This window comes from Folsomia candida, unplaced genomic scaffold (assembly GCF_002217175.1).
Source record: "Folsomia candida strain VU population unplaced genomic scaffold, ASM221717v1 Fcan01_Sc004, whole genome shotgun sequence".
Classification (NCBI taxonomy): domain Eukaryota; kingdom Metazoa; phylum Arthropoda; class Collembola; order Entomobryomorpha; family Isotomidae; genus Folsomia; species Folsomia candida.
Genome location: NW_019091196.1, coordinates 1942882 through 1966638, shown reverse-complemented (window position 1 = coordinate 1966638; position 23757 = coordinate 1942882). Strand labels below are relative to the sequence as shown.

Sequence of the window (23757 nt, the reverse complement as noted above, 5' to 3'; positions counted from 1 at the left end):
CTGTCACTCTCACGCCAACAATACACAAATGCACAATTGGAAATAAACAAGTTTGGGGAAAAGACATGATTTCACTTTCACCACGACTTTCACCTCGTGAGAAAATTGGGCCACTTTTCTCCCAAGGAAAAAAAGTGTCTCATTCTATTTAAGGAAAGTAATTTATTCCTTGTGGAATAAATGGGGATCGTCACGTCAAAATTATTCGGGGTGACGAAAAATTATAAAGGTTGCGAAAATCAGAATCATACAGATTCAAATCAAATTTTCGGTGGGGTTTTATAAATTCGGAAGTGGCAGCGTGCTGCGGAGTACACTGAATAGAAATCATAAAATTCTAAATGCATAAATTTCACATAAATTACTTACAAGTTGTAATTTAGTTGTGAATGTTTTTCGATTGGTTTTAGTACAAAGCGAACCATCGTTCGATCTATAACCTCAGCAACGGATATTTTACTTTGCAAATTAAATCTTAATGACGGCGAAGTCGTAAAAATATTAATGGACCTCAATCTGAACCTGGTAAAAATACCCTAAATTCAATCTGCATACTACAAAATATTGACGAACAGACAATCATCTGACTACTTACGAGTCATTACTTAAGAAACTGATATTTCAAAAGAATTAGATCCATCCGCAGAGAACAGCTAAATTAATTACAAAATTAGGGATTTCATAATTATTGCAATAAATAACATCTCTGTTAATTTATCAACTTAAAATCATGTCTTTTAATTAATCCATGAAAACGCGGAGTATTTAGACCGAAATTGAGATGAATATCCCGAATAAATCCCATTTTTATCATTCCTTCATTTATTTACCTTTTTTCTATTCAACTCTCTGTATTCAAATCATATCCAAATTTTATTATATTTTCACTTTCCTCTCGTCCCTAACAATATTTGGATTCCATTTTACGATCGTGATCACTTCTTCCCATTGTCCTTTTCTTTCTCTGCGAATCTTTTGTGGTGAGGAAAGTTTGGGGAAAGTAAGCATCGTAAAACGCGCAATTTATAACTCTTTCAAATCCAAATCGAATCCAGGCCACAATTCACAATAAAAAGCACCCCACCTGCTTTTCCCTCCTCGTCCCACACTTTCACCACTCGGAGGACGAGGAATCACCAGGATCAAATAACTCTACGATCCATTGTTGCTAGTTCCCCAACAAACAAGATGTTCGTGTCTGCTTTCTCTTTTTGGGTTACTCGCTCTCTCTCCAGGACCAAATTTAGTAATCCTTTCTCGACGAAAACCACACTTTCACTCAGCGAGCAGGATGCATTGTGAGTTTGGGTTGCACACGCTACGAAATTTGAGGGAGCAACATTTTCAAAAGAGAAAATTTAATAAGCAAATGAGAATTTGTAGGTGGACTGGAATATTTGTATTTTTTATGTAATTCTAAATTTTAAATTTTTTAGGGAACTTATAACTTTTTCAACCTGCGAAATACTGCGAATCAACTAAATCAATTATTTTTCGATGTGACTAAGCTCGTTGCGGAAATTTTAAAATTTTGCTTAGAAAATTAAAGCCTTGGCGTTTTCAACTTACCAAACACTTGAAAAAAATAGATTTCTTGTCGTTCTTATAATTAAAAATTACGTAAGGGTTTGATATTTTCAGAAATTTTAAAAGTTTCAGAGAATTCAAAGAATTCAAATTTTAGGAACCTATTTTTGAAATTCAGTATTTTTGGCGCAGTTTTATTAAGAGTGGCGCTTGTGGGTTTTGACATAAAACGGAATTCTGTTTCGAGCAGATTCGCACAACAAAGAACGAAGAAGTGAAAGCAACAGAACGAGCAACGACCTCGAGTCCATGCTATCTCCCATTTGCGAGGAAGAAGGGCAGTGAGCAGTGAGGCAGAAAGAGAAAGTGGGAAAAGTACAAGGGCAACATATCCTTTAGAATTTCGCCCAGTTTTGGGTGATATTGTTTTTAACAAAATTACAAAGTTGAGATAAAAAGGTGAAAGTTTGCAATAATTGCATGACTTCTGAGCCGATGTGAAATTTAGATGACTTGTTAATTATTAAATTTAATATAGGTATTCTAATGTTATTAAGTCTTTATTGTCTTATCTATGTTTTTAGAAATTTGCAAAATTGAGCAAATGCTGCAAATTGCGTGTAACAATTTGTGAGATTTTAATTATTTCGTTAGGATGGGATAAAAAGCTGTTACTTTGCAATAATTGCATTTGTACTTCTGAGCCGATGTGAAATTCAGGCATTTTTTAAGTTACTGAACGCACTTAATATATATTATAAAATCTGCAGCATGTAATTCTGTGATTACAACAGCAAATACTTGTATTCGTTCTTTTTTAGAAGTATTTATTAACATTCGAAATTGAAAAATTCAGCAAATTTCCTAAATCCATGAAATTAGTATTATTTTGAAAGCATATACAAAAAACTGACCTCTCTTAACCCGGTGACATTTCCGACGGGAAATCCATCCCGGGAGACCCACTCGACCCGCGGGTGTGGCGACCCGTGCCCCCCACAGCGCAAACTGCCGCCCAATCTGCTACTGAAAACGTATGAAGAGCTCCACTCGTCCAAAAAGCGGGGCCCACTCTCGTCCAGGGATAAACTCCAGGCTGAAATTTTAGAAAAAAAAATAGAAATTACTGCCCCGCTTTCATATTTAGAACCGAGATTGATTACTTGCAGTGAAATATTTTTGTGTGTATACAAAACAAAGTTTGAGAAAATTACCACATAACGCTAAAATATTCAACCAGTATTTAACACACACTTCTGGTTTGGTTTACCTGAAATTTTTTGCATGTCAAGTAATAATTTTTTGGTTTATACGGTATCTTTCTTTATTGAACATAATACTTTCACGAATATGGTTGGGAAATAGTAGTAACAACTTAATTATGATAGGCGGAAAATAAACATTTTAAGTTAAACGTAAGTTTAGGTTCATCGAGATGTAGATTAAAATTAAGTATTGCAAAAAATAATTTTTCGAGTTAAATTTTGCAAATATTTAAAAAATATGCGGATTAATAAAAATTTAAAAAAAGTAACGTTTTCACGATACAAAGAACTTGGATCGCATAAATCTAAACGCACATTAGTATTTGTTTAACCTAAAATTCTTATGTTCGACGCTTATCATAATCAAGTAATTATTATCTTGCAATATTTTGCAATAATAATTTTCGCGAAAGCATGACGACATTTAATGAAAGATGCCAAAATGCATAACGTGAATTCACCCCCATTCACCCGAACATACGAACCTCATTTGAATACCAATTAAAATTTATTATTATGAATTTCTCTCTAATTTTGAAAACAAAACATAATACGGAGTTTCTCTTTGGTGATTCTGCTCTAAAATTTGCCGAGGGCCTCAGAGAATTCCCTGCACATCAATATTCCACGCTGTTCTGGTTCCTCTCTCGCTTTCACCACTTTCACCACTATCTCTTCCCGCTGGTCGAGTGGAAATGCAAATGCAAATCCGTACACACACTCTCCGCCGCGTTGTCGAGGCAGAGAAAATTCGGAACGGACACGCTTAAAAATTTGTGGCGATATTTGTGAGATGACGTTGTGTTCTGTTTTATCAGGTTTATTGCACTCTTAATAAAGTTAATTTCAATTTGCGATGACTCTACTCTACTAGTTGTGCAAAATTAACTCAACGAATGCAAAATTTACAAAAGGATGGGCGAAAATTCAAAAACCTTGTATAAATTTAAATTTTATTTGGCAAATTTTACAAAACCAGTTGTGTCATCGCAAAATTTTACTCAACTTTGAGTAAATTTTAATCAAATTTATGTGTTTAGTTTAATTTTTTGTTACCGATAAGAATAATAAGTAATGAACTTTTGTACAGTAATTAAATACTGAATTAACGTAAACAACGCGTAAATGGATCAAATGGGTGAATAAAGTGAGGAAAATTATGTAATTATGCGAGTCATTCAGTGTGCAGAGTTGGGATTTTAAAATGTATGAGTTTAGCGACCAAATTATATTTTCAAACTCAAAATAACGCAGTTTATTTGTTAGATCGGATCTTGAATTAGTAGATTGATTGATTGGGCATATTGGGATTAAAACATTTAAATTAGATAAGTTGCCGGATTAAGAAATAATTTTTGAAAGATTTCTAATATTTGACGAAAACCTATTAAAACCAATTTCCCCTTAAATTTTCAGGAGATGACCTGCTTGATGCAAATTCTAGGTCATACAGAAAATAGAAAACAGGTGAAAATTAGCTATATCAATATTTATCAGGTGAACATGTTGAAAGACGTTTAAATGTGTGCCTGCTTCGGGTCATACATAAGCAATTTTGTTCTAAAACCCAACCGATATGTGACAACTTACAATGCGATGACGCCAGCGGTCTCGCTCCGATTTTGACGAAATAATGATAATTATGTAACCTTACACAAATAATTGAACACGTGTTTCGGGATTTTTCATAATGCTCAGCTTAAACGAAATTATGACGTGATCCGTGAGCGAGAATTTCCATTTCTACCGTGAAATTTTTCTCGTGAGGGAGAAAAATCCAGATTCACGCTTAGCGATTCCATCATAATTTCGTTTAAACCTAAAATGTGTGGGCATGAAGTGGTTTTCTACCGATTTCAAATTGCTCGTACAAATTTCGAAAAATTTTGAAAATTTTGAAAATTCAACAAACCAGAAATTTTGAAAAATCAAAAGTTTTGAGAACCAGATTTTTCTTAAGTTACTCAATTTCAGCTACAATTGAAATCACGCGTCTTCTTGAAAAAGTAAAAATACGGGTAGAGTTATTTCGGTTGTGGCGGAAATTGAGTGGAAAAAATTTTGGAAAAAATTTTAACCCGAATTAAGGATTTATCGAAATGCGGTAAATTTTCAAATTTTTATCCGGTTTCAAAAATGCATAAAGATTTTTGCACAGAATTACATTGAGTAACTTAAGAAAAATCTGGTTTTGAAAAATTTTAATTTTGCGAAATTTCTAGTTTGTTGCATTTTCAAAATTTTCAAAATTTTCAAAATTTGTGCGAGCAATTTGAAATCGGGAGAAAACCACTTCTTGCCCACGCATTTTAAGTTTAAACGAAATTATGATGGAATCGCTAAGCGTGAATCTGGATTTTTCTCCCTCACGAGAAAAATGTCACGGTAGAAATGGAAATTGTCGCTCTCGGATCACGTCATAATTTCGTTTAAGCTGAGCATTATGAAAAATCCCGAAACACGTGTTCAATTATTTGTGTAAGGTTACATAATTATCGTTATTTCGTCAAAATCGGAGCGAGACCGCTGGCGTCATCGCATTGTTAGTCAAGTTTGTCAAAATTTTACGACGTGCCACCAATTGGGTAACGTTTAACTTCGGCTCCAATGACAGATCTGTTTTTGCCAATGCACTCTTAGAAACCTGGTATTGAAAAAAACTTAACGGTATTGATACGTGACTCTACCGCCTTGGTATTAAACGGTTATACCATATTGGCATAGAACCGGTATTGAAATTATACCTCATGGTAGTAATTTTAATACTAATTGGTATTAAATTTTTTACCACGTAGTATTAATTCAATACCGGATCAATACCACGCGGTAGAGTCACGTATCAGTAGCAACGGTTATTGATTTTTTAAGAGTGTGGTTATGATTTACTGTAATTTTCGTACAATTCGTTTGCGACATTGGTATGAAGATTTTGCAATGGCAAAAATTCACCATTTATTTTTAAGAGTGTGAACTTGTAAATTCGAAGAGTACTGCAAACACGGCAGTACTTCATCCGGTAAAACAAGAGAAACGGGTAAACAGCAACCGCAGCGGGGTAAAATCCATCCGATTCAGCATCATTTCATCGTTCCACCCGGCATGGTAAACAGCACGGAGGACGCAGATAGGATTACGGTGCTTTCCCCACTTTCACTCTTTTTTTAAATAACAAAATTAGCACGAGTTACGATTTTTTGGGAAATTTTTTTAAAAGGAAAAAATGAAAAAAAAAATCAATTTTTCACGGATTTCTTTAATTGCCCTGTTTTGCTTTTACCTGCAGGAGAGAAATTGGTTCATTGACAAAATGTAGATAAAAATTTGACTACCAAATTCCCAATAAAATCAGAAGAACCATGGTAAATAATGCTGTCAAACAAGATAACTCACCCCATTTTCACTGCCACGAGGAACAGTGTCTTTATTAAATTTAACAGCATATATCAACCCGTATGAAAATCATGTGAAGGATTCTGCAGAGTTGAGCTTTGTAACCACGTAAACTTACGAACTTTTGACCAAACTTGGGAACATCTCGAAGGCAATTTTTGTTTATGAACTTACACAGGCGAAGATAAAAAGGCAAACTGTTAAAAATATTGTATAGTCACCTATTTAGGCATTGATTTCTCGGAATAAAAGTTACTACCGATGGATATTAAAATTGTACCGGTCCGTAAAAAAATTTACTACCGATATGGTAAAACTTAAACACCGAACTATTACTACAAGGTATTACTTGGCAATACTACTTTGGTAGAGTTAAATATAAATTCCACGTTAATACTGGGTTTCTAAGAGTGAGTGCATGTTTTTAGTTCGTAAGCTGATCTTCGCACTTTTACATTGTTTCGAACTTACGATGGCTCGCGTAAATTTCCTCACTGTATTTTGACAAAATATTTTGCCAACCTCTATGAATACGAGGGAGAAAGGAGTCGTTTCAACATTTCATTTCATATTTGCTTTCACCTCGCCTCACTTCACTTCACGGTCGGCACGTCACTCCGAATTGTGCTCACATTTGCACTCCCTTTTCCATCCTCATTTCCATCCAGCCAGCGCGGAGGAGGATCCATTTGGCTCTCGGTGGCTTGGTCTCGGTCTGCGGCTTCGTTGCGGTTTTGAATTTGGATGAGAGTTTGGATCGCATATTTGTTTAAAATTTTATTGTTTTAGTTCAGATACAAAATTTTGAGTGAGAGATGCGATGGAATTGGTTTGGATTGAGACAAAATTTGTAGGCTTGATGGGATTCAGTTTGTTTTAGTATTCAGTTGTTTGGTTGGAATTGAAAATGAATTGTATTTCTGGGGAAGGAAATTAATGCAAAGTTGGGAAAGTGAAGGGGTTGAATTATTTATAATTTGTAGAGGAGAAAGCATTGGGTGAGAGATGTCTAGACGAATTTTAGAGTATTTTCGAAATTTAGGAGAGATTTATTATATAAGAAAGTAAATTATTCCGATTTAACCAGTGCACAAATTGGTGGTCATATACAGATCCTGATTTGCTGCGTATATAAATACGCTTTCTGCAATCTCGAATAAAATGTACCAGATTTGCTTAGAATTGGTAGAACGTGTATACGTTTTTCTAATAATTTCTGTTTTTGCACGCTCAATTTTTATCGTTCTTTAGTAAAAATGATGCCCTGATTAAAAAGTAGTGTATTAAATCAGCCCAATCAGAATGAGGCAAATTCGGAGATAATTAATTATGTCGCGCTTTAATGCCATTTACTTTATTCATGAGATTTTAGAAATCTGGAGGAATTTCAGATATATGTTTGTGGTGTCCCCGAGATTAACTTGACCACTAAAAAATATGACCACTTTTCAAAATGAAATAAAACTGAAATTTCCACTTCATAAAAAAATGCACACTTTTCCCAAGAACAGGCAAACCCAAAACCACCTTCCCTAGAAATACAAGCTCTTCCTCCTCCTCTAACTTTTTCCCATGATGAAATCGACTCTCACACATAACTTATGTGACATAAGTAAAAGATAAACAATCGATGAAAGTGGATCTACTTTCACTTCTACTTGCGCAATTTCCACATTTTTGTTACGTAACGTAACTCATCTACTTTCACTCAGAGTGAAAGTGCACATCCTTGAGCCCGGTTTGGTTTGGTTTGTCGTGAAGGCCTCGACTTTTGGACAGTTCGAGAATGAGAGTGGGCTCGGAATTGTATTGTCTCATTAAAATTTGAAGAGATTCGAAGAATTGGAATTGTGTTGCGATCGGAATGAACGAGTCGGGTTGAAGTGCACACTTCAAATCTAATTGACACTGACAAACAGACAGGAGAGGAAAAAGAGGGGATGCAGCCAAAATAGAAAATGCTCTCTTTCGATAAACTTGCCCAAGCCCGAGCTGGAGTGGGCGTGTAATTTATGAGTTAAAAGAAATGATTTGATTCGTAAATGGCGTAAATTTTAGAAATTTTATAAATAACTTGAAGATGATAACCTGTCATTAGACCAGTTTAGCGTTTGACTAATGCGTTTTTGACCGGTTGCCCTAAACCCACTAACAATGGAAAGGAATAATCTGTCGATTGCATTAAGCTTATGATACTTTACGAAAAGTTACAAATGTCGCGTAATTTATTCAACTTGTGCAAAATATTTAATGGGATACAAATACCTTTCATTTGTTTACAAAAATTCGTTCCCTTATTTCCCTTCGAAATAGACACACAATTTTGTAAAAGTTTGTAGAATAAGGTTACAGAATTTATTTATTTTACAATGTTACCTAGACCTGCATGAATTGCCTAAATATGTCTAAATACAACCAACACTCTTATACCGAAACGTTTGTACATACGTACAGACAGACATTCCAGTCATATAAGTGCTTGATCCCACCCAAACCAAAGTCTGTATAGAGTTATTCGAGTTTTACTTTACTTATAAGACCGTACACCAAGAATGTAATCGATTTTCACTGAATTTTGACCACCATAATTACTATTCGCTCAAAAAATAGAGACAAAAAATTCGCAAGGTTATCTTGCAGATTAACAAATTAGCATATTTTAACCTTAGAAAATTTTAAGCACTTTTGTCACTATTCTTTTACTAACAGCGTTTAACATCCTCTCCGAACCATCCCCGCCTTTGGGTGGTAAGGAGACCTGTTTTCCGTACTCTTATGTATTTTGGAATTTGCACGAATCAAACGAGATCAAACAAGACACTTAAAGTTGCGCGAGTTTAGCACGCTGTCACTTTAACTTTCACTCTCCGACATGACACACGGATGGCTCGAGGGAGATCGTCCTCCCACGCGCAATATATTTCTGGATGGCTTTTACTTTGCTAATTGCGTGAGGGAGCAGCCGGAGGGAATTGGCTAAGAATAATACGGAATGTCGAAGTTTAATGGATTGCAGGTGTATTTTTGGAAATTTCCAAATTATGTTTTAATTCGCTAAAATCAAAATTATTTGAAACGTTTAGATGAAATATTTTAAAATAAATGTATTTTCAGGAAATTTATTTATTTGAATGCATGCAAGTGCCATGTATGATTTACTCAAGCCGATAAATTAAACGCACAATTATTGCGTAAGATATGTGTCCAAAAAAAGTACAAGATGTACCCAAAAAGTCTTCAATTTTCTTATGGAATGCTTTAATTCGTTAAAATCAAAATTACATTTCAATGTCAGATGGGATGTTTCACAATAAATTTATTTTCTGAAAATTTATTAATTTGAATGCATGCTTTACAAGTTTTATGCTTTACTCGAAAATCGAATGAGGAAATCTGCCAACCCTTCAAGCGGATAATTATGTTTTTTTAAATATGTGGCCCAACTTATTCAGGATTCACAAAATACCTTGTGCAGCTTTTCTTTTCGTAACCTTTGCAAACTTGTAGAAATATTTTTGATCGTGTATGTTACAAATATTCCGTTGAATTTGTGTCAATATGAAAAAACTGGTGATTTTGCGAGAACTACAAATTCAGAACAATTGTTCCATTTTAACTGTAAATAATTTATTATCCACGTTACTGTCATTCCCCATTTGCATCTTTCTAAATTAAATATGTAACATTAAATAATTAATGAAAAGAAAAATATGTCGTGCCACTTATTCAAGGTAACAAAATACACGGATTTTACAAATTCCAAATACCTGCGTGAATTACATCACTTTGGTGAAAATAATTTTGAAACACAATTTTGACGGATTACGAAATAAATTGGTTAATTTAAAACATACCGGAATTTTTTTTGGAGTTTGGCACCGTTTTATTAATTGTAAGTATTTTATGTTAATAAACATAATAACTAGATTCATCGTTTGAAACGTAGTTATTTATAATTAATTTATGGGTATGTTTTGCAAATTATTAAATAAAAAAAATTATGACACTGATCTTGTAAGTGTAACATGAATTTGTTGTTTTTCCTCCGTATCATTTTTTACAAATTTACGTAAACGATGGTAAGTTTAGTTCATATTCATGTCCCAAAATATTGTGTGGATAAAATAAAATAAAACATGCATGTGCATAATACATTTCACTCATTTCCTCCCCACGAAACCATGGTCGTGCCTACGATGAGGCGAAGAATCCCATAAAAGAGAAAGCTGCTCCTAAACAACCTTCTCAACTTTCCTTTTGTATATCTCTCCCCAAAAAACGGCGTGGCTGGTTTAGCTTAGCCCCGTCTCCAGAATGCTAAACAATGGGTCGGCATAAATAAGGAAAGTGGTGGGAGAAAGGCAGCGAGAGAAAGCTGGGAGAGAAAAACAATGGCGAAAAGAAGAGGAACAAAACCTCGGATGAAATTCATAAAGGAAACGAAAACACAATAATAATCCTCCAAAGTCGAGTTTATCGTTATCTCTGCCGCATTTCGGTGGCTTTTGGGTGGAGGAAGAGAAACATTGAATAAATACTTTATGGAGGGTGTTCACGCTAGGCTTGTAAACTCTGCAAAAAATGTGGAATTAGTTGTTTGTAGCCGAATGGAGACAAAAATTTCTGCGAGTTTCCCACACAGACGGTTAATTGGGGTAGATAAGCCAAATCAAATTAACTAATTAATAAGTTGCAATTTCCCAAAATATAACCGAAGTCCATGTGCAAAAATGTATTTTGCGCAATTCGATAATCTGAGAACAAAATCATGTTACAAATCGTTGTCGATTTCCATTCGATTTGATTCCATTTAATACTGTGGTACTGACTAGGGCTGAAAAATCCGGATACTCCGAATTCGAAAAATCCGGATTTTTCGGATTTCGGATACTTCGAAATCCGGATTTCATTTAGAGACGAATCCGGATTTCCATACTTAAAGATTCATATTTATTTACGATGTAAAGATACAAATCTTTGCGAGAAGTGTGAATTTAATAAAAATTAGCAATCTATTCATTCCAAATATAGTTTATTTATCATATCCGACATCAAACTCACTTTTTTGAAATTCAACATTTTTTCAGTTCATGAACTGAGAAAAATGCCCAAAAATTACCCGCATCGTCGCAAAATTTTCAGAAATATTGGAACTTCTAAAAAACCTGAGATTGCAATTGAATTTAATAATTCTACTATCTGACATCTGTCTGATTCGTTCAAATATCAAGGAAATAAATAATAACAATAAATAAATCAAATCCGGATGTAAATCCGGATTTGGGTCCCAAGAAAAACGGAAAATCCGGATTTGAAACGGATTTGAAAATTCTGAACGGATTTGTCAGCCCTAGTACTGACGTGAAACATGAGACACCTGTCCTTTCCTACACGCCGACTTAAATTTTCTCATAACTAACTAAATTTGCGCATTTGTGAAGTTTTATAATTGACGTGTATGTATCTCAAAAATTATTTTAAATAAATTTTTCAATTGCAGGCTTAAAATTGTATGTGTTGCTTCATGAATGGTCCAAAATTAGAGTTCAAAATTTACAAACAATATTTTATCAAGCAGCTGTAGTTCATTAAATTGATTTGACCAATATTTGAATAAATTTCAAATTAAATTTTTGTCAAGGTAATCATTTGTCTTGTTCGTTTGGTAATGTTTACCAAAATTAAATTATTTGCCGAAATAAGTCTTCTTCTAATCCTAACCGTTCTAATCCGTCTAATCTAAGTTTTACAAAATTCCATAAAAATCAACTAATTTTCGTAATTCTGTCAAAAATTCTAAACTTTTAGCCCGTGATGGTTTGCCGTTTCGAATTCGGGAAAAATTTATTTAGTCTCATATTCTCTTTACGCACTCTGCCTCTTTTTCATGACGCCATGAAATTCAAGATACGCGAAAAACCAGGAGAAAACGAACCACGACTAAACAACTGACAGGACGAGACGCATCACAATTCTGTCTCTTGCAACATTCCATTCCTGCTTTCAACAACTTTCTCCGCACTCACGCGAACCGCAAAGTGAGAGCGTGTAAAGAGTGGGAGAAAACGTAGTAAACATCTTTCTTTGAGAGTGACGTGACACTTTGTGAGTTTTGTGGTTGCTGTGCTCATCTGTCTGCACCATTGTTGTGGTGTCTCTTGTAGTGCTTAATAATCCTCTTAAAGAGTGAAAGTCGGTGTGAAGATGGAATTCGTCGTCGTAGCACTACTTTCACTCTCCACTTTGGTCTCCGTCCTCATTTGGGAGCGACAAGCATAAACAAACACGTCGACACGAGGATAAAGTGTATTCTTGTGTGGTGTGATCATGTGAAATGATATCGGTTTTACGGGGTTGAGAAAAGTTATGACAATTTGAATATTTTTGATAACACGGAAATAGAGTTAAAGAAAATAAAAATTTCTTAAAAACGAAATTCTTTGTAATTGTTTGCAACCATTGGAATACCACAATCAAGGGATCTTACTTTTAACATTTTAATTATTATTTGCTAAATAATTATCTACGGCTTTGAGCTGTTCAAAATATATTTGACGATGGAAGTAAAGTCAAATAAATCATTTATATAATATAATGACTCGATAACTAATTACCAAACTCGTTCAAATCAACACGTTTTTAATGGTTTCTTAGCTATGGAAATTTAGTTTAAAATTCTAAGCAATTTAATGATATTTGATAAAAAATTAAACTCTTATTTTCAATGTGCAGATGTAGTTAGCTTGCAAAATCTTACCTTGACAAAGAGTCAGCTCGAGAAAGAGAAGCGTTCCACAAAAAATATTCTTCCCCAGGTTTGAGTTGTGCTTGAAATTTCGAATCAACCGTTTTGTATCGGATTCCACTTTCACTTCGAGCGTTGGTTTCACCATTTAACTCGCTAATTTTTATACGTCTTCTTGTAGTTTAAAGTTAAGATAAAATTACATTTCAGTAATATCATTGATAAACTACACAACGGAATAATTCATAAATAGAATAATATTTGGTATTTATGACGCACTTGATGATCCGATAAAAAACTATGTAGTAGTTTTCCTGAATTTTTTCGTCGCTATTTTATTTAGTGAATGTGAAGCAGTCGAATCTGCTCGAAACATAGAGAACAATATTTATTTTAGCGAAGCTAGCACCATTTAATTTAGTTTAACTTGAAATTAATTAAGAATTAGTATTAAACAGATGTTGCCTCCATAAAATCAAAATTCACTCATAAAATATAGCCAAGTCAAGCAATTCGAATTCAAAATTATGAAAAATGCCCACGATTACCGATTTGTATATTGATATGGATTCTACTAGGTTTTTAATTATACAGCAACTACGTTTTTAATTATACAGCAACTCGATAATTAAAATATATTGAAGCAGATTCGTGTAGGTTCTAGAAGAGATGAGTAACATTTGTCATGAGAAAATAGTAAATTATGTACGTGCTCAATTATTAAATTTTTGAAAACAATTTAAATTTATTTTTATGAATTCCAGTTAATAGCAGGGTGCCCCATGGTAAAAAAATAAATAACTTCAATATTCATATAACACACTTTTCAGAATTTATATTCAGCTCACTTATTCACAAGGTCAGGCACTGCTCAGTTAAAAAAACCCTGTGCACATTGATTTAAATGCTAGACACAATTTGTGATTGGATTTCGCATTGTTTTGAATTTTTACGAGAAAGTGGAATTCTTCTAAGAATTTGGGATGACACAAAAGCTCAATTGATACTTCGAGGGGTGAGATTTCCGTTATCTAAGGGAGAGTAAAGTTCAACTGGGATGACCAGATTGAGACGAATTGTTAGCCGTCGAGTGAGTGAAAGCAGACTGACCACGAGCCGACAACTTTCTCCATGTTTTTTACCATCCATCCACCTCAAAGATTCCAACTAAACTGGAGGTGTCGTATCATATCGTCACGATTGTTCTTCTTTATTCTAATTAGGACACTGATTTATATGGTTTTAAGATTTCTTCATCGTAGGCTTCTTTTAATTTTAATTTTCGATAACGTAGAAACCAGTGAAACTCTATTTTCTAGGTAACTTGGTGAAGCATAAGTGTAAGTTTGGCTGAAAGTGGAGATTTCAGATTTCGTGAGGTTGCGGAGGCCGAGAGCGAGAAGTGCGAGTTGTTTCGCGTCGAGCGAGTGAAGGCAGACTGAGCACGTGCTGGAAACTTTCCCCACTTTTTACGCCATGCACCCGACAAAACTGCCCGGTTTCGGGTCTGACTAAGGTGAAGGTCGTCTGAAGAGTCTGGCTCATTGCTCCCTCAGCTGAAGTGGTTAGTCTTGAAGCACGCGCTGGGATAAAATAGTGACAATTAAGACGAAAACTGAGAATAAGTATGTAAAACTAACGTCCCTTTAGATACACCATAAATATGTAAATTTCCATTACGTATACGACCTCTGAGCACTTTACATAAACATTTATTGCGAATTGAGTGTAATCTTGTGTGTATAGACTACTAAGATAAACACAATCTGATTAGATTGATGTTCCTTAGTTTTTGGAAATCTGTGCAAAATTTATTTGCAAATTTGCTAAATTTCTGCAAGAGAAGAGACGTCATGTGAAATTTGGTTGGGTTACTTTGTGTCGGATTTGTGTCATCATCCCCACACAATGAAGCAGTCTTGTCTAACTCTGAGGCAAGTTGAGACATCGTACGTAAATGGAATTACTCGATCGGGGTAACGTAACACAATTTATTTCTCACGGTCACAAATTCACACTTTGTAATTGAAACTTTGTTGATCAGCAGACATGCAAAATTATTTTGAAGCTGACTTTAAGGTCGAGGCGAATTGAGACGTTTACATAAGTAAACACATGAAAAATTGAGATAATCTCACTTTCCCAATGACATGACACGGTCACTCCATTTCAATCCACAAGTATGACTGTCATCAGAAAAGTGGGGACTTCCACTTCCGAAATAATAACACAGTTGTAACATTTTGGTTGCATATTTAAGGTTCGAATGATCTTTTAATAAATTTTATTTTCACACGTAAAAATTATACAAAACGTGAGATAACCGTGCATCTCATCCGTTAACAGCATATGTATAGTTTTTTTTAAGTATCTATCATAATTTGGAACGATATTTTTTATAAATTTTGATAATCACATTTCACATTTCATGAATAGACTCCTTCATAAAACGTTGTATATAAAACTTTATATAAATTTCATAATTTGTTTGATTCATAATTTCATATTTTTTTCATTTCTAAGTTTCAAAATTTCGAATATAGGGATACATAATTATAACTAACTTTAAGCTCCTCTTCCCACATCATCATAAACTTTTATTGTAGAATGAATGTACTTTCTCCCGCGGCCTAGTGCCCCAACTAATCGTGTCAAACATCGATATGGAAGCCTCCCTTATTTTTACTTCGACTTTGCCTTTGTTGTTTCCCCTGATTTCGCTTCATTGACAACCCTTTCGCTCCAGAAGCGTCGTCATTTCTGTGAAGAAGCTGATCCTCCGCGTCGGATAACTTTGGGGGCGGTTGTGCCGTCGTGGTGAAAGAAGTCTCCTCCGTGTGCGAGGAGTACCCAGAGCTGGACCGGACGCGCAGGATGATTTGTCCGCCGCCCCCACTGTTTGAAGATCCAGAGGTGGACTTTTTACTACTTTTGTGACGGTGGTGGTGGGGGCGCCCCGCGCAGTAAGAGGCGCGGCCACCTTTCGCCGAGGGTCGACCCGTGGTGGGAGATGATTCCTCGTCCAGGGAGGAAGAGGAAGACTCCATTTCTTCCGAGGTGGGGATGCGATCTGGGGAGAGGGGGAAGAATTTGCATAAATAAATGTTTTGTCCATATGTATAAATATTACCGCTATTATTTGAAAAATACGTGTTTTTTAATATTTTGTTCACAAATGCAAATATTAAACCCGTAAGAGGCGATTTTGTTTAGCTCCAACAAATTTGACCACAATATATCCACAGTATTAAATTTCAAAGTACAAATTTTTCGAAAATTATTGTTTTGTGTTTTATTCATATATTTGGTAAATAAACCGTCGTAAACGCACATAAGGAAGTAGCTTCAGACTACTTCACCCCAACCACTCCCACGACATCTGGGGAACACTCAATTTCACTCTATTTAATCCATAGATTCAATTTTTGAAAAATCTCATTTTGCCCCGACCACACCCCCTGGCGCCAAGAGGGGTGGTCCCAGTGGCCCCAAAAGTTGATAGGATCCTCCCCCGGTCCCATGTATAATGTCGAGAACCGATTTCGATTATCTTGATCCGTTCTCCCGTTATCCTGCTGACGGACAGACGGACAGACGGACAGGCGGGCAAAGTCTTCACATAAAGTAGCTGAAGCTACTTAATAATTTGTGCTTTCTGCGTAAATATTAAACATACATATATCTCCATTTTTTGGTATGCATATTCATCCTATTTTAATATTTTCCAAAGTGTGTAATGTAATAAAATATATGATAATAATCTGATGGAAGTTGATGCCGAACATTTATTTTTAAGTTGAAAATATATTAAAACATGAGTAGATTTCGTTCGGATATTAATGGTTTATTTTTTAGAGTGATAAGGGATCTTTGATTAACTTGATTTCAACTAATTTCTCATTTTCGCAAAAAATTTCTGAACTTCTTCAATTCTTCAATTGAATTGACAATTTCTGAAAGTTTGTAATTGCTAACATTTGTGTGCAAAAAGGCAGCTTTTTCTATTTCTTCGTGTCGTTTTGTCTTTTTATTGACACGTCAAGTTAGTTGAGTACTTTTCCCTAGATATTTTCAGGGTTGTTTCTACATCATTATCAGCTTAATTAATCAAATTTTGGGCTAAAGATCATATTTGCGAAAAGTATAAGAAACGCAATGAATAAGTTTCAGCTTAATATTATCTCAGGGTTTTCGTCTCATCTCGCCCCAATTAGCAAAACGGCAAACAGGCACCGGTTTTTGTGGGGAAAAAAGGCAAAGAGGCAGGCAAAAAGGCACTGCCTTCCTTTTTGCACTGCACACACTGACGTTTATGCCTATGAAAGTCCGTTCCTCGGAAATTTTAGAAGTACACAACTAAATTTAATTTAGGCAATTCACGTAGTCCTTGGTTATTTGTAAAGTCCGTGCGTTTTGTAAAACAATTTTACAAACTTTGACAAAATAAAGGGGCACCCTTGATCTGAGCAAGTTTACAAAAATTTGGAAGTTAATGTTCCTAAGAAACATTTGTAAATTTTTGTAAGAACATTGAAGCTCATCGAATTTTCGGATGTTACAAGGTTACCAAGCCCTGCGTGAATTGCCTCATTTCAGTATTCAAAGGCTGTAAAAATGATTATGCGATTGTACCTACGTATTAGGCGACCTTTGTTACATTACATCTTAAACCTTAATTTTTTTTACCTTGTCCGTTTCGGCGTCTAAATGTGCCAACATGTTGTTTTTGATATTGTTGCTGTTGCAAAATGATTTGTCGTTGCTGTTGCGAAGAAGCGTAATCGTTGTGGAAGTGGGAGGAGAATTGGTTGTGGGGGTGGTGATATTTTGGCGAAATTTCGCCATCATTTGCGCCGGTGTCGTCGTACTCGAGTGGGGGCATGTGCATGGCCAGAATTTTGGTAACCTCGGCGTCCTCCTCGTCACCAACAACTTTGGTTAATCGACCAGACTTCATGTATTCGGTGTCCTGTGGAAGTTACCAATTATTTCTCAATTATCCAAATTTTAAAGTTTAAATCAGAACTTTGTAAATAGATATGAATAGGGATGGTAATCCGTATCCTAAATTAACCGATCCGTAGGATAGGATCGGATAAATACAGGATCGGATCGGATCGGATTTGCTCGCTTTAGGATCGGATCGGCTCCCGGTTCTACTCGAAATCCGATGCGATCCGATCCTAGGATATCCGCGGATGATATGTGTGAGACACCTTGTGTCTAACTATGGAAATACTTTACCAGCTGCTTTTCTTTATTTATTGGAACGGTTTTTGGTGAGTTCATCACATGGCGTACATTACCCGAATGAGCCGAATTATCCTATTATTTTACACCAGTTATTTTTATTTTGGCGTTCAAATTATTCAATTTAGTATGATTTCAACGCCAAAATAAAAATAAACCGTCGCAAACGCGCATACGGAAGTAGCTTCAGACGTACTTCACCCCAAACGGTCCCACCACAACTCGGGAACACTTAATTTCACTCTATTTCACCTATAGATTAATTTTTTGTAAAAATCTCATTTTGCCCCGACCACACCCCCTGGCGACGAGGGGGTGTGGAACAACTCGGGAACACTTAATTTCACTCTATTTCATCTATAGATTAATTTTTTGTAAAAATCTCATTTTGCCCCAACCACACCCCTGGCGCCTAGGGGGTGTGGCACAACTCCGGAACACATAATTTTACTCTATTTCACCTACAGATTAAATTGCACTAAAAATCTCATTTTGCCCCAACCACACCCGCTGGCGCCGAAGGGGTGCGGCAAAATCGGGGAAACACTCAATTTCACTTAATTTCACTTAATTTCATTTAATTTCACTCAATTTCACTTAATTTTACCCATAGAATAAATTGCACTAAAAATCTCATTTTGCCCCAACCACACCCCCTGGGGCCGAGGGGGTGTGGCACAATCGGGGAAGCACTTAATTTCACTTAATTTCACTTAATTTCATTTAATTTCACTCAATTTCACCTAATTTTACCCATAGATTAAATTGCACTAAAAATCTCATTTTGCCCCGACCACACCCCCTGTCGCCAAAGGGGGTGTGGTCCGGTTGCCCCCAAAAGTTGATAGGATCCTCCCCCTGGGGTCCTATGTATGATGGCGAAAACCGATTTCGATTATCTCGATCCGTTCTCCTGATATCCTGCTGACAGACAGACGGACAGACAGACAGACAGACAGACAGACAGACAGACAAAGTCTTCACATAAAGTAGCTGAAGCTACTTAATAATTGGTGTAGAATAATAACATAATTCGGCTCGTTCGGGTAATGTACGCCATGTGATGAACTCACCAAATGTGAAACGAGTTTACATCGGATGATCCGAGGATCCTGTGTGATCCTAGGATCTCATCGGTTAGGATCGGATCGGATTGTCTGATCCTCGGATCCTCTATCCGATCCGTGTGAAAATCCGATCCTATCCGAGTTTTTACGATCCTAGGATAGGATCGGTTACGGATTACCATCACTAGATATGAAATTCGTCGAATTTCTCAATTTTTGTCAACATCAACACATTTTTAATCATTTTTCCGCTCTGGGAATTTATTTCAAAATTCTGAACGACAAATTTGTAGTCAGTAAGTTAATTAATGGAATGGCGATGAGTTTTTTAAGCCAGTTTCGATCATTGAACATACATTCAGGTCTCCTTTAGAGGGCTTATCTACTTTTCTCTGAATTTCGATGAGTTACAATTTTCCTGAAGGCTGTTTAACCTTGAGATCTCCTCCTTCAAAAAGTGAAAAGATCTGGAATGTATATTTTTTTTTAATCCGCAACTCCTTGCTGTACATATGTGTTTAAAATAAGTTTCCAGGGCCGAGAAATGATAAAAAATGTGCTGATTTTGACGATTTTGATGATTAGCCATCGAGTCCCACATTAATACTTTGTGCTGCAATAATTTTGCAATGAAAATTAAATGTTTTGACTCACTCTGAGAGAAAGCGTGGCCATGGAATTTTGCGACTGAACGGCGTGGTAGGGTCCGGAGTAGACGTTTCCCACGTTGTAGAGCGTGTCCCCCGTGTGGAAACCCCCACTGCCGCCCAGCCCTTTCGTGAGCAGGGGACGTGTAGGGGGGTTCTCGGGAAGTTGGAAGGTCGCATACGGACACACGTCGTCTCCATAGTCTGCAAAATTTGGCAGAAAGAAATTTTTTTTATGCAAATTAAATTTTTATATTCACAATATTTTCGCAATACAAAGAGTTCAACCTTTACTCATATTCATATCAGGCGCACACAAAGCGAAATTGTTGCTAATTTATCATTTATTTAAGTATATATGTAATATTGCCCTTTACTTATGTATATTTCGCAAATGTTAATATTACAAAAAACTGCTAATTTAATTTTGTCTCTTATTAGATTGCATGCTCGAAATTTCATTACAACATTAGCTCCCCTTCAAATTCATACAAATTAAATTCGCGACGCAAAATTCGATAAATTAAATTTTCCAAATTTGCCAAATATATCTCCTCATCGTTTGCACTCTTCGGCACATGTGCTACTAAAATTTATGGAAAAATTCTGCCTCAGTTCATTTCATGCCCATTGTGTCGGGATAACTAACAAGTAACACATCTTCATTTAGTTGTCGTCGTTGCAGGAGGAAGTATGTCGTCGTGTTTAACTCGATGTCGGCCCAAAATGTGCAGGGTGCGGCCCCCCCCCCCCCCCCCGCACCCTGCACATTTTGGGCCGACATCGACGGTATTAATGTGGCTAAACTAATAATGACATTTCATTCCGTTCCATTACTTTATTATCAGATTACGCCTTCCTCGCACCCAGCGAACGTGAGGGCGACATGGCGGAGGTGAAATTGTAATCGGATTGTCATCATCATCACGTCCGTAACATGGCTACTTTCTCACTCGGCTCACTTAAATAACGAGCACAACCTTGCTCCCACTTTCACCACGAGGTTGCTTTCACTTTCGATCTCGGTGAGCACAACGGAACAATTTTACTGTATTGTGCCTGCTCTCTTATTATCGTGTTCTTTACACTGCCTTAATTTTACTTGGGAGAGGAATGTACAGGATTTTCAGGCAATTTTCACAAACCCTGGCACACTTTCACTAAAAAAATATATAACTTACATGTGAGCTGGGTTAAAATGTGAGTTTTCATGTTTTTTTATTGCAAAATTTTGGTGTGGCCGTTATTTTAAGAAAATAAGCGAAAAATAATTCCAATACAGAATTTTCCATGTTGCGAAAATAGCAATTGTTATTACGTATGCTTGATAAAAGAATAAATATTTGCATAATAATGTTGTAGCCCTTAATTAGCAACTAAGTCACGGTATGTTTGACGTGTGAGCTGGGCGAGAATGGGATAAAATGTATTTTTTGGCACAATATTTTTGTGAGACAGTTATTTCAAATTTGCAAACATTAGTCCGACGCAGAATTAAAAAAAATTTTGTGGAACTTCAACACCTGTATTTTGGATTTTGCAAAACATAATTCTCTTTATAAACTTCAGATCAAAATGTTCTCTTTTACAATTTTAAGATACAAATTATATGAATTGTTGTCACATTTTGAATTAAAGAATTAAAGCCTTTATAGGCTGTTATGTCAATTAATTTTGAAAAATTTGCCTAACATAGAATTTTATATATTGCGAAGAGCAAGTATTATTGAAACAAGTAAAGAAGAATCCTTTTGTGGTAAAATTTTGTGTGAGAGATCGACACATTGATTTGGAATTTTCCGAAAAATATTTTGCCCAATAACTTTTAGATAAAATTAATGCAGATGGAAATTGTTATGTGCCAATTATAAGAAATGTTGATGCCTTAATAAAACAAATAAATTGCATGGTGTGTCGTGTATGTAATTTCATTAGAATACATGACTTTCACTCTACTTTCTCTCACATTAGCCTACTTCCATACCAAAGTTTGTGGTTTTCTCTACCTCTCCCATACCTGTTCACTTTCATTCATTTGAGTGATTATGATGATGGGTGATAGTGAATGAAAATAAATTTCCTTTGATTTGGGTGAAAATGATTGAAATATTCCGTCATTTCAGACGAATGACTGTGAATGAAAGATTTTTCACTCATTTCATTTTTCATCCTGTGCTTAATACATGGGGCGAAGTAAGAAATGAAGCCAGATGAAGTGAAGTGAAATGAATTGGAAAGAAAATGACTGAATGTGAATGAAAATCATCAATCAGAAATCGGGATGACTGACTTTTGAGTGAAAACCAAATTTTTGAACAGGTATGACCTCTCCAGGATCCTGAAGTATGCATGATTCGATGAAAGTGAAAGTTGGCACAGGTTTCGGTAAGTTCATATCTCGACGACTCAACAATTTACAATGTGGTGTTATAAATTTGATGAAATTTTAAGCAGGAAAGAGAAGGAATAATGACTGTGTTCTGTTGTAATCGGGTTAATAATTCTACGATGAGAATTATATGAACTTTGTGCTGTAATGAAAATGAGGAGGGGCTGCATTGCAAATAAACCATTGCAAAACGGACTTAACAAAGTGGCAAAAAACGTGTTTTTTTTACTTCGTATTTCTCTCTCCTTCGTTGTGGAATTATGATGGAATATGATTATGATGGAATTTCCTAGGGCAAAGAAAATTAATGTGATTGACTGGACAAAATACCCATCAAAGACAACTCACGCAATTCCCCAGTGGCGTAAACAAGAGGAAATAAATTTACCAGATGATATTCCAAATCGTCTTGCCATAAATTTATGCAATCAAATTGAAGCAAATAAAATCAATATTGCTGGGAGATCCATTCACAAAGATTATGAAACACTAGTAACTGAAGAAACACAGAACCATTTATATCAACAATTCCCTAACCCAAGGAACAATCACAGATATTACAACAATAATGTTCGAACCTTCCGTGGAGGATTTAATAGAACAACAGTTGGCAATGGACGACCTACCAGGGGATCCAACAATCGTAGTTTTTCAGGACGGGGAGGATACACAAAGAATCGTGGATATCTAAATCGGAGTCAAAATACAACACGACAAACTCAATCAAGAGGTCGAATTTTTAGGACTTCTTACAATTCATCTACATTCCCTCAAGGCTCGAGAGAAGCTAACAATATGTACAATTTCACGCCCAACCCGAATTTCCAAAAACTTGCACGACAAGAGAACTCCACCCCTTCCACATCCAACGTCAATATCCTGCAAACCTTCACATAGGAAAACGCCGCCATTAAGATTGATAAAAAAGAAGACAAAGACGATTTACTAACATGTCGAAAACTTTACAATACAAAGGTAAACTTACCAAAACCCAGCATAACAAACTATATCGTATGCATTCAAACTTCAAAGCACAAGACAATCACATTCACAATTTATCAAATATCAGGAAACTGCCTGAATTCGTACTATTCATTCTGTCTTTTGGTCTAAAATTTTGTGTTTTACAATCCTTTAATTATCATAAAATAACAGACAGTTTTAATGAGATTTTGAGGAAAATTAGTTGGATCACATTTTTTAAAGATATTAACCAAGTCAATATCTTAACTCCAGTTGATAAACTTTTAATCAGGATAAAAAAACACAAAAACATTGAAAAAAGTCCATGTGAAATACAGAGTCAAATTTTTCCAAATGATAACATTTCCTCAAGATTTATATCGCTTATTGCTAAAAAATATACGAAAGAAAATTTTATTCCTCCAGAAATCTTGCTCCAATTTCAAAATTTTCTAAATAATAACAACTTAGTTGTAAAAATGCAGATAAAAATGCAGGAATTTGTGTAATGAAT

The 23757-nt window shown here is 35.5% G+C and overlaps 1 protein-coding gene across 1 annotated transcript in view; it reads right to left on the bottom strand.

Moving 5' to 3' along the window:
• Positions 1 to 15174: 15174 nt before the first annotated feature.
• LOC110848283 (Down syndrome cell adhesion molecule-like protein Dscam2) overlaps positions 15175 to 23757 on the bottom strand; it is a 118088-nt gene continuing 109505 nt past the window's right edge. Inside the window, exons 34-36 of the mRNA XM_035851005.1 lie at positions 19899 to 20095; positions 17614 to 17896; positions 15175 to 15997 (exon numbers count right to left, since the gene is read on the bottom strand). Of these exons, the coding sequence (XP_035706898.1) occupies positions 15579 to 15997; positions 17614 to 17896; positions 19899 to 20095 (899 nt within the window). The 3' untranslated portion in view covers positions 15175 to 15578. The remainder of the gene's footprint in view (positions 15998 to 17613; positions 17897 to 19898; positions 20096 to 23757) is intronic.